The sequence below is a fragment of the Mauremys mutica genome, unplaced genomic scaffold (genome assembly GCF_020497125.1).
Source record: "Mauremys mutica isolate MM-2020 ecotype Southern unplaced genomic scaffold, ASM2049712v1 000298F_np12_obj, whole genome shotgun sequence".
NCBI lineage: Eukaryota > Metazoa > Chordata > Testudines > Geoemydidae > Mauremys > Mauremys mutica.
In genome coordinates, this window is record NW_025422903.1 from 107,826 (window position 1) to 119,129 (window position 11,304).

The 11,304-nt window shown below is 67.3% G+C and overlaps 1 protein-coding gene across 1 annotated transcript; it reads left to right on the top strand.

Moving 5' to 3' along the window:
- The first annotated feature begins 516 nt into the window (after positions 1–516).
- On the top strand, positions 517–10,968 carry GATA1 (GATA binding protein 1). The gene is made up of 7 exons (XM_045000397.1): positions 517–870; positions 2,814–2,851; positions 8,158–8,351; positions 8,728–9,114; positions 9,208–9,353; positions 9,770–9,895; positions 10,038–10,968. Exons 3-7 carry the CDS (start codon positions 8,180–8,182, stop codon positions 10,332–10,334), a joined length of 1,128 nt encoding a protein of 375 aa, XP_044856332.1. The 5' UTR covers positions 517–870; positions 2,814–2,851; positions 8,158–8,179; the 3' UTR covers positions 10,335–10,968.
- The last annotated feature ends 336 nt before the right edge of the window (positions 10,969–11,304 follow it).

Here is an 11,304-nt window from a genome sequence, read left to right on the forward strand (position 1 = left end):
CGGTTAGTGGGGCAGGGAATGGGGCAGGGGCCTGTCCCCTCTGGGGGGCGCCGGGTCTCATCCGGCCCCAGGGCAGGGACTGGCTGGCTCGGGGGGGCAGGGAATGGGGCTGGGGCCTGTCCCCTCTAGGGGGCTCCGGCTGCGATCTGCCCCTGTGTGTGAAATCTCTAGGGATGCTGAGTGATGATAGACCAGTTGCTGCCCCCCATGTATCCATAGCTGCCTCCCCTCCCCCTGGACGAGCGTGGGGGTACAGCACCAAGACCCCAAAACTCTCAACCCTCCCTCCAATGTTTACCTGCCTCCTCCTACTGAGCCAGGGAGAGAACCCAGGCATCCTGCGTCCCAATGCCCCCCCCCCGCCCGACTAGAGCCCAGTCTCCTCCCAGAGAACCCAGGAGTCCTGGCTTCCAGCCCCTCCCCTCTAACCGATAGACCCCCCCACTCCCCTCCCAGAGAACCCAGGAGTTCTGGCTCCCAGCCCCCTGCCCCCCCAACCACTAGACCCATCTCCATCTACACCAGACAGAGTTTGGGGGGCTGGTTTTCTCTCTCTCTGCGCTGTACATCGGGGGGTAATTGGGCAGGAGACCCCCAGCTGCTCTCCCCCTCCCCTCTCTGTGCCCCACAAGAGCCCGTCCCGTCTCAGAAGGCGGGACCTCACCCGCCTGGGCTGCTGTGTCATTTTTAGCGTCTCTGTCCCCCCCCTTCTTTCCTCTGTCTCTCGGAGCCACCCAGCAAGCTGGGGCGGACCCACGGCCGGCTAGGTCTGGGGGAGCTCTCTGTGCTTCAACCCCCCCTCGAAATTTGCCAAGGGTCCCCCTGACACCGCATGTGGGGACCCCCCCCAAATTTCTTGCCCAGCTCTAGGTGAGTGTCAAGCCGAGGCCGGCGGGGGACGGGCAGCGTCCAGTTTGGGGGAGTTGTGGAGAGAGGCCGATGGGCAGAGCGAATCGGGACGGGACGGAAGGGTGCGGGGGCACTGCAAATGGAGGGCTGACATGGGGTGCCAGGGGGCACAGAGAACAGAGAGGGGCTGGCGGGGGATGCCAGGGGGCACTGGGAACAGAGAGGGGCTGGCGGGGGGTGCCAGGGGGCAGTGGGACCAGAGTGGCGCTGGCGGGGGGTGCCAGGGGGCACTGGGAACAGAGAGGGGCTGGCGGGGGGTGCCAGGGGGCACAGGGAACAGAGAGGGGCTGGCGGGGGGGTGCCTGGGGGCACAGGGTACAGAGCGGGGCTGGCGGGGGGTGCCAGGGGGCACTGGGAACAGAGAGGGGCTGGCGGGGGGTGCCAGGGGGCACTGGGAACGGAGAGGGGCTGGCGGGGGGTGCCAGGGGGCACAGGGAACGGAGAGGGGCTGGCGGGGGTGCCAGGGGGCACAGGGAACGGAGAGGGGCTGGCGGGGGTTGCCAGGGGGCACATGGAACGGAGGGGGGCTGGCGGGGGTTGCCAGGGCGCACATGGAACAGAGAGGGGCTGGTGGGAGGTGCCAGGGGGAATTGGGAATGTAGGAGGGCTGGTGGGGGGGTGCGAGGGGGCATTGGGAATGGAGGGGGGCTGGCAGAGAGAGCCAGGGGGCATTGGGAACGGAGGAGGGCTGGCGGGGGGTGCCAGGGGGCACAGGGAACGGAGGGGGGCTGGCGGGGGGTGCCGGGGGGCACAGGGAACGGAGCGGGGCTGGCGGGGGGCACAGGGAACGGAGAGGGGCTAGCAGGGGGTGCCGGGGAGCACAGGGAACGGAGGGAGGCTGGGGGGGGGCACAGGGAACGGGGGGGGTGCCGGGGGGCACAGGGAATGGAGGGGGGCTGGCGGGGGGTGCCGGGGGGCACAGGGACTGGAGGGGGGCAGGCGGGGGGCGCAGGGAACGGAGGGGGGCTGGCGGGGGGTGCCGGGGAGCACAGGGACCGGAGGGGGGCTGGCGGGGGGCGCAGGGAACGGAGGGGGGCTGGCGGGGGGCACAGGGAACAGAGGGGGGCTGGCGGGGGGTGCCGGGGGGCACAGGGAACGGAGGGGGGCTGGCGGGGGGCCCAGGGAACGCAGGGGGCCTGGCGGGGGGTGCCGGGGGGCACAGGGAACGGGGGGGGGCTGGCGGGGGTGCCAGGGGGCATTGGGAACAGAGAGGGGCTGGCGGGGGTGCCGGTGGGCACTGGGAACAGAGAGGGGCTGGCAGAGAGAGCCATGGGGCATTGGGAATGGTTGGGGGTTGGCAGGGGTGACGGGGCATTGGGAATGGGTGGGGGTTGGTGGGGGGGTGCCAAGGGGGAATTGGCAATGGAAGGGGGCTGGCGGGGGGTGCCGGGGGGCACTGGGAACGGAGGGGGGCTGGTGGGGGGTGCCGGGGGGCACAGGGAACGGAGGGGGGCTGGCGGAGGGCACAGGGAAGGGAGGGGGGCTGGCGGGGGGTGCCGGGGGGCACAGGGAACGGAGGGGGGCTGGCGGGGGTGCCAGTGGGATTGGGGTAGGTGGGGGGACGGGGTGTGGGGGGGAGGGGGGAGGGGTGGGGGGGCGGAGCAGACGGCCGGGTGGCTCCAGGAAAAGAGGGGAGCAGACTGGCAGGTCCCAGCGGGTCCGTTCCAGGTTAATGTCGGGGTTTCCACCCCCCATTTGAGTCCCCCCCAGGCTGGTCGTACGGGGATCTGGGGGGGGGGGGCCCTTGTCCGGAGACGTCCAGCCCGTGTGGGGGCATCGGGGGAGGGGGAGACACTTTTCCAGCCCCCCAGCCCCCACTCCTCCGGGTACTGAGCAAGGGGCAATTCAAGGGACCTTCGGTACCCCAGAGGTTCAGCCATTTACCTTCTGTTCTCTCCTCTCAGCCTCCCGGACGCCTGGGTTCTTTCGAAGCCTTCACGAGGTAAATGGGGGGGGGGTGAGGGGATCGCCCCTGCTGTGGGGCGGGTGGGGGGTTACAATACACATTGTTCTACCCACTGAGCTGCATCAGGGCAAATCTGTCACTGCCGTGTGAGCCGCCCGCCAAGGCGAAGGAGATAAAAATTATCTCCCGGCTACTTCTTATCTGAGGCCCTGATCCCGATAAGGGCTCTAGAATCGTTGGGCCCCACACGTCCGATTTCCTCCCCCCCTCTGGCCTGGTGCACACCCACACAACGCAGAGATCGGGGGCAGGGGGCACCGGGCCATGCTGGAGCTGGATGGGATGATGGGGGGGGGGTGCGCAGGGGGTGTTTGGAGTGTGTCTGTGATGGGGGGCGGTTTTGGAGTTGTGGTGTGTCTGTCTTTGCGGCGGTGTCGAGGGGTTATGTGTGTATCTTTGGGTGGAGTTTTTGTCACATTCAGGGTGTGTGTCTTTGGGTTGTGTGGTGCTGTGTCTGCATTTGGCTGGTTTGTCTTTGTGCTGGTGTTGGGGTGTCTCCTTGGGTTGTGTGTCTGTCTTTGGGAGGCGTGTGTTTGGGTTGTGTGTCTTTGCGGTGCTGTTCAGGGTGTGTGTCTGTGTGTTTTTGTAGTGTTTGTTTGGGTTGTGGTGGTGGTTGGGTTGTTTGTCTTTGTAGTGGTGGTGATGGGGTGTCCCCTTGGGTTGTGTGTCTCCAGGATGTGGTGGAGTGTGTGTTTGGGTAGTATGTCTTTGCAGTGGTGTTGAGAGGTGTCTCTGTCTGGGTTGTGTCTCTTTGTGTGGGTCTGGGCTGTGTTTTTGTAGTGTTCACGGTGTGAGTATTTGGGTTGTGTCTTTGTCTTTGGGTTGTGGTGTGTGTCTGTGTTTGGGTTGTGTGTCTTTGTGGTGGTGAGAGTGTCTCTTTGTGTGGGTCTGGGCTGTGTTTTTGTAGGGTTGAAGGTGCGTGTGTGTGTTGTTTACGCTGCGGGTGGTTTGGGCTGTGGTGGGGGGGCGGGGGGGGCGCTGTTTGGGACTGCCTGTGTGGTGTGCTTCATGTGGCGGGCGATAGTTTCAGTGGCTGTGACTTGGTGTGTTGTTTGTGTTGATTTTGCATGTCTGTGTGGGCTGTTGTGGTGGTTTGGTGGGTGTGTGTGGCAGGGGTCTGTGTTGGCTTGTTAGCTTGTGTGTGTGGTGTCCGTGGGTTAGCAGCGTGTTGTGGCTGGGGGGCCGGGGGCCTTTTTCGGGATGTAGTTCTCTGACTGTGGTGTTGGACGTGTGAGTCTGTTGTTCTGGGGATGCTGAGTGTTGGCTTTGTGGGGTGTCTGTGTGTTTTTCCAGGGTGTGGTGTTTCGGAGAGTGCTTGTGTGTGTTGGGGGGCTTGTGTGTCGCGGAAGGAGTTGTGATTTCTCTGCTCTTTGGTCTGGATTTGTGTGTGTGTGTGTGTGTGTGTGTGTGTGTGTCCCTGATGCCCCTGCTGGAGAGGCTGAGCTTTGGGGGGGGGTGTCCTCGTGTGTCCTCGTGCTCTGGGATGGTGTGTTGTTTCGGGGCAGTGGCTTGTGGTGGGGTGACCCCGTGGGGATGGTTAAGGATTGGCGAGGGGGGCGCATTTGTGCGGCGGGGGGGTGCTGGGCGTGTGTGTCGGGTGGTGGGAGCAGGGCTGGGTTGAATTGCGACTTGGAAATGGACAGGAGATGAAAAAAGCAACAAAATTCACAACATAAGAAGAGGGCACAGAGTGGGGGTGGGGAAATACACCCCCTAACCGACCGTTACGCAGCGCCTGGAAGAGAACCCAGGCGTCCTGGCTCCCAGCCCCCCAACTAGACCCCACTCCCCTCCCAGAGCTGGGGAGAGAACCCAGGCGTCCTGGCGCCCAGCCCCCCCTCCGTTGTGGGGTGGTTAGTTCGCTCCCCCGCCCCACGTTATCTGCCCCATCTCTGCTGCGCTGGCAGGGATGAGGCAAGGGCAGCTTTTGAAATCAGCTTTGAGACGGTGCCGACTTCCTCTGCACTGCGCCACCCTCTCCCCCCCCACACCCAGCAGCAAGGACTCCTGGGTTCAATCCCTGGGTTGGGGAGGGGAGTGGGGGGGGGGCAGGACTCCTGGGTTCAATCCCTGGGTCGGGGAGGGGAGTGGGGGGGGCAGGACTCCTGGGTTCAATCCATGGGGCGGGGAGGGGGGGGGCAGGACTCCTGGGTTCAATCTCTGGGTCAGGGAGAGGAGTGGGGGGGGAGCCAGGACTCCTGGGTTCAGTCCCTGGGTCGGGGAGAGGAGTGGGGGGGAGCCAGGACTCCTGGGTTCAATCCCTGGCTCGGGGAGAGGAGTGGGGGGGGCAGGACTCCTGGGTTCAATCCCTGGGGAGGGGAGTGGGGGGGGAGCCAGGACTCCTGGGTTCAGTCCCTGGGTCGGGGAGAGGAGTGGGGGGGAGCCAGGACTCCTGGGTTCAGTCCCTGGGTCGGGGAGAGGAGTGGGGGGGAGCCAGGACTCCTGGGTTCAGTCCCTGGGTCGGGGAGAGGAGTGGGGGGGAGCCAGGACTCCTGGGTTCAGTCCCTGGGTCGGGGAGAGGAGTGGGGGGGAGCCAGGACTCCTGGGTTCAATCCCTGGCTCGGGGAGGGGAGTGGGGAGGGCAGGACTCCTGGGTTCAATCCCTGGCTCGGGGAGCCAGGACTCCTGGGTTCAGTGTGAGGGGAGGTGGGCTCACAGAGGGGCCAGGCCCCGGCTGAAGTCTCTGGCGGACACTGGGGGGGCTGCGTGCGAGATCGAGATCGGGGGGCGGGCAGGGCCGGGTGGAAAGGGGCCTCCCCGGCCGGGCTGGAGGCACCACTTCTGAGAAGGAGCGGCTGGGAGTGCCTGATGGGGAGATAGAGAGAGAGATGCAGAGATTGGCCGGCCTCCGGGGTGACCCTCCCTAGGCCATGGATAGGGGTGGGGTCCCCGGGGCCCGGCTGGCTGGCTGGAGACAGAGGTGGGGATGGGCAGACGGGGGGCGGGGTGGATGGTGCGGTTGGATGGAAGGATGGATGGGGGGGGCGTGAAGGGGGGATGGATGGGTGGAGGGGGGGATGCAGGGAGGGATGTGTGGAGGGGTGTGGATGCGGGGTGGATGGTGCAGTTGGATGGAAGGATGGATGGAGGGGGGTGCAGAGGGGATGGATGGATGGAGGGGGGTGCAGAGGGGATGGATGGATGGAGGGGGGTGCAGAGGGGATGGATGGGTGGAGGGGGGTGCAGAGGGGATGGATGGGTGGAGGGGGGTGCAGAGGGGATGGATGTGGGCTGGATGGGGCAGTTGGATGGAGGGCCATGGAGGAAAGGAGGGAGGGAGGGGTGTGGAAGGATGAAGCGATGGACGGAGAGAGGGATGAGCATGGAGGGAGGGAGGGCTATGGAGGGAGGGATAAAGGGAGGGAGGGATGAGGGGGGAGGGAGGGAGGGAGGGAGAGGTGTGGATGTGGGCTGGATGGTGCAGTTGGATGGAGGGGTGTGGGGGGAGGGAGGGGTGGGGGGGATGGAGGGGGTGTGGGGAGGGATGGAGGGAGGGGTGTGGGGGGAGGGAGGGGTGTGGGGGGGTGTGGGGGGAGGGAGGGGTGTGGGGGGATGGAGGGGGATGGAGGGAGGGAGGGGTGTGGATGTAGAGAGGGGGCTGGGGGGATGGAGGGGGTGTGGGGAGGGCTGGAGGGAGGGGTGTGGAGGGAGATGGAGGGAGGGGTGTGGAGGGATGGAGGGAGATGGAGGGAGGGGTGTGGGGAGGGATGGAGGGGGATGGAGGGGGTGTGGAGGGATGGAGGGGTGGGGGGGGATGGAGGGGGTGTGGGGGGAGGGATGGAGGGGTGGGGGGGGGAGGGAGGGGGTGGGGGGGCCGTGCAGAGAGGGCAGGGTGGATTCAGGCCTTGGGGGAGGGACAGACCCATTGTTTTCAGTCCCATGAGCCCCACGTTGCCCCTCGTGGCCCCGGGGCCTCTCGCTCCGCCCTGGCCTGGTCCTTGTCCTCGCGCCCTCGGTCCCCCCCGGGGCCCCCCCCGCGTCTCTGTGCCCTCCCCGAGCCTGGGCCGGGCGGGCGGGTTTCATTCCCCGGCCCCTGGAGTGCTGAGTATGGTGGCCTGGCTGGCGCCTGCACGGCCCTGCCCTCGAGATGCCAACCGTGAACGCCTCATAAACCGATCGACTCGCAAAGCCTGGCAGCCAGCGGCCTCCCCCCGGCCCTGCCCCCGCCCCATTCGCACGTGGAATCGCTGTGCTTGCACGCTAACGAGCAGCCCTGTTCACACGTGGCCTCTCGAGAACGGGCTCGTCCCCCACGGGAACGTGTCGCCGTCGGTCCGGGGGCGGACGGACGGTGGCGGGCCGGCCGCTGGCGTTCGCTGGGCCCCGCGTGGATTTCCATCGGGGGGGGACGGACGGTGGCGGGCCGGCCGCTGGCGTTCGCTGGGCCCCGCGTGGATTTCCATCCCGGGGGGGGGACGGACGGTGGCGGGCCGGCCGCTGGCATTTGCTGGGCACCGCGTGGATTTCCATCCCGGGGGGGGGACGGACGGTGGCGGGCCGGCCGCTGGGCCCCGCGTGGATTTCCATCCCGGGGGGGGGGGGACGGACGGTGGCGGGCCGGCCGCTGGCATTTGCTGGGCACCGCGTGGATTTCCATCGGGGGGGGGGACGGCCGGGGGCGGGCCGGCCCCGGGGCCCCGCGTGGAGTTCCACCCCGGGGGGGGGACGGCCGGTGGCGGGCCGGCCGCTGGGCCCCGCGTGGATTTCCATCCCGCGGGGGGGGGACGGTGGCGGGCCGGCCGCTGGCATTCGCTGGGCCCCGCGTGGATTTCCATCGGGGGGGGGGGACGGACGGTGGCGGGCCGGCCACTGGGCCCCGCGTGGATTTCCATCCCGGGGGTGGGACGGACGGTGGCGGGCCGGCCACTGGGCCCCGCGTGGATTTCCATCCCGGGTGGGGGGGACGGTGGCGGGCCGGCCGCTGGCGTTCGCTGGGCCCCGCCTGGATTTCCATCCCGGGTGGGGGGGGGGACACCGCCCAGCATTGCCTCCTCTTTAAACAGCCCTGACTTTGCTTTGCTTTTGGCTGCGTCTCTAACCACCAGCCCCCACTCCCCTCCCAGAGCCAGAGAGAGAACCCAGGAGTCCTGGCTCCCAGCCCCCCTGTTCTAACCACCAGCCCCCACTCCCCCTCCCAGAGCCAGGAAGAGAACCCAGGAGTCCTGACTCCCCACCCCAGCCCCGCTCTAACCACCAGCCCCCACTCCCCTCCCAGAGCCGGGGAGGGAACCCAGGCATCCTGACACCCTGTGCCTTGTCCCCCATGTAAATTCCCCATCTAGGTCAGCAGCTCTTGTGCCCGGGATGGATTTTGCCACCCTAGGGGGGCAGGAGGTGACCCCCCATTTCCTGGAGCCCCCCCTCCTGCCGCCGGCCGATGAATCTGCGGTCTTCTTCCACGGAGCCGAGGGCGGGGACCCCGGCGCGCTCGCTACCTACTTCTCCCGGACGCCGGAGTCCTACCGCAACACGCCGGGTAGGTGGCTGGAGCCCGGACGCCCCGCTACGTGGCCGGGGACCCCCGAGGGGCATCGCCTGGGGCCGCCCACAGAGGGCACTGTCACCACGGGCTTTGTGGTTGCTATGGCTACCGGGGCCACGGCTGCACTTCCGCCGTGGCTGCATGTGGTGTCCCCAGGGCTCCTGCGGGTTGGCATGGCAACGGTGCCATCGCTATCCCATTGTGTGGGGTCGCCGTGGCCCCCGCCCCCTGGATTCGCTGCGATTGTCGGGGTTTCTCCTGCCTCGCCATGGCGACGGGTTTCGTGTCCCCGTGGCAGCTGTGGGTTCCTTCCAGGTGCCCCCGACGCCCCCCCACTGACCCCTCTCCTCTCCTTTTCCTCCTCCTGCAGCGCGCCCCGTGTACCCCCTCCTCAACGGGCTGCAGTGGGTGGACGGGCACCCCTACGCCGCGGCCGGCTGGACCCCCGTCTCCTACGGCAAGCCCCAGGCCGGGGTCCCCCTCTATCCGGCTCCCCCTTCCTCCTCGTCCTACAGCCCCCCCTCGCCCAAGGAGCAGCCCCCCGAGGACAAGGGCAGCCCCAAGTTCCTGGAGATGCTGAAGACGGAGCCGATGAGCCCCTCCACCACCGAGCTGCTGACGTTGGGGTCCCCTGCCGGGGCCCCCCACCCCGCCTACAGCGGGACCCCGGAGTTCGGGTTCTACCAGCCCAGCGGGAGCCCCCTGACGGCTGGCTACTCCCCCAAACTCAGGGGGCCGCTGCAGCTGTCCCCATGCGGTGAGAGCTTCCTGCAGGCTCGGGGGGTGGGGGGCGGCGCCCCTGGGGGGAGAGGCCTCGTCGCTGACTCGGTTTCCCTGTCCCGTCCCACAGAGGCGCGGGAGTGCGTGAACTGCGGGGCCACGGCCACCCCCCTGTGGCGCCGGGACGGCACTGGGCACTACCTGTGTAACGCCTGCGGGCTCTACCACAAGATGAACGGGCAAAACCGGCCCCTCATCCGGCCCAAGAAACGCCTGGTGAGTGGGGAACTCTCCCCCCCCGACTTCCCTGGGGTCCCCCCAGGACCCACCTTTCCCCCGGACCCCCTGCCACTCCCATGACATCCCCCCTCGCCCGACACCCCCAGCCTCCCGCCCCAGCCTCCCCCGACATGTTCTGCTCCCACGAGACCCCCCCAGCCTCCCTGACACCCCCTTCTCCGAGGCCCCCCACCCAAGCCTCCCCCGACATGTTCCGCTCCCATGAGACCCCCCCCATCCCAGTCTCCCCGACACCCCCTTCTATTCCCATGACATGCCCCAGTCCACCCCCCCGGCCTCCCCAACATCCCATTCCGCTTCCATGACACCCCTGCGATGCCCTGCCCCCATCCTCTGGGCGCGGGGGCCAGCCCCGTCTGCTCTGCGCCCACCCACCCCCCGTCTCCCCCCAGATCGTCAGCAAGCGAGCGGGCACCCAGTGCAGCAACTGCCAGACGACCACCACCACCCTATGGCGCCGGAACGCCAGCGGGGAGCCCGTCTGCAACGCCTGCGGCCTCTACTACAAACTGCACAACGTAAGCCGCACGCCGGGGTGGGGGCTGGGAGCCAGGACTCCTGGGTTCTCTCCCTGGCTCTGGGAGGGGAGGGGGGTCTAGCGGTTAGGGTGCGGGGACCCCGGATGCCTGGGTTCCATCTCTCTCCCCTTCCCCCCTGCAGGTCAATCGCCCCCTGACGATGCGGAAAGATGGAATCCAGACCCGCAACCGCAAAGTCTCCAGCAAGGGCAAGAAACGCCGGGGGGCGGCTCCGGGCGAGGGGGGGGCTGGGCCCCCCACCCCACTCGAACTGTTCTCCCCCCTGGGCGAGGACCCCGCCTCCCTCTACGCCCTGAGCCCCATGGTCCTGTCCAGCCACCTGCTCCCCTTCTCCCCCTCCACCCACCTCCTCGGGCCCCCCCCAGCCGCCTACCACCCCCCCCACGCCTCCCCAGGGGCAGGCGCCTCGCTGGGGTGATGGGGGCCCCTCGCGGAAGGAGGCTGAGCTGGAAAGAGGGGGCAGCTGGGGGGGACATTGGGATACAGCTGTTGGGGGGTCGCCCCCCAGCCACGGAGTTGGGGATTGGGAGAGAGGGGGCAGAGTGTCGGGGTACAGGGGGATTCGCCTCACCTCAGCAGCCGCAAGGATTGGGGGGCTCCCCCTAGAAATGGGGCCACCCTCCACTGGCCTCCCTGAGCTCTGTCTGGGCACACACACCCCGTCTGTCCCATTCCCCCCCCCCACACACCCATCCACCCCCCCGCCATCTGTCCACCCCACTACATCCCCGTCCGTCCATCTGTCCCTCCCTCCATCCACCCAGCCACTTTCGAAGGAATGACCCCTCATTTCCACCCTCCCCTGTGCCTGGGTTTCCCCTTCAGCACCCCCAAATCCTCACACAGGGGGCTCCCCCCAGCACCTTCCCCCCTTCCTCCTCCTACACCCTCTCAACCCTTCACCCCTTGTGTCCCCCCACAGTGACCCCATCCCCCATGATCCAGCACTGGCTGCGATAGGACCCCCCATTTTTACTCTCCCTTCTGGCACCCAGATATATTGTGGGTTAAAAAAATATATTCTGTGGAAACCACATTTTAAAATATATTATATATTTCTTGTAATGACTCGGGTGTCGTGTTTTAATGCCTGCGGGGTGAAGTCGGGGGCTCAGCTTGGGGGTGCAGCCCCAAACGACTGTAGCTGTGTTCAGCACTGCGGCGGGGGGGGGGGGCTGGATTGGTGTTTAAGTATTGGGATGCAGAGTTCAGTTTTGGGGGTGCCAGCTTGTTCTACCTGTACCCCCAGCTCAGCTGGGTTTGAGTAGCATGGGGGGGCTGCAGGAAGCTGTGGCTGGGGGTTGGATTAGTGTTCAGCTGTTGGGGTACATGCTCCAGTTTGGGGGTGTCCTCATTTATGGGGGTGCTCCATCAGGTTTCAGGGGGGT

Excerpts from the sequence above, each read along its gene's own strand:
- GATA1 (XM_045000397.1), top strand. The coding sequence starts at position 8,180 with ATGGATTTTGCCACCCTAGGGGGGCAGGAGGTGACCCCCCATTTCCTG. Across the intron at positions 9,354-9,769 it reads TCCGGCCCAAGAAACGCCTG|ATCGTCAGCAAGCGAGCGGG; the intron begins GTGAGTGGGGAA and ends GTCTCCCCCCAG. Across the intron at positions 9,896-10,037 it reads TCTACTACAAACTGCACAAC|GTCAATCGCCCCCTGACGAT; the intron begins GTAAGCCGCACG and ends TCCCCCCTGCAG.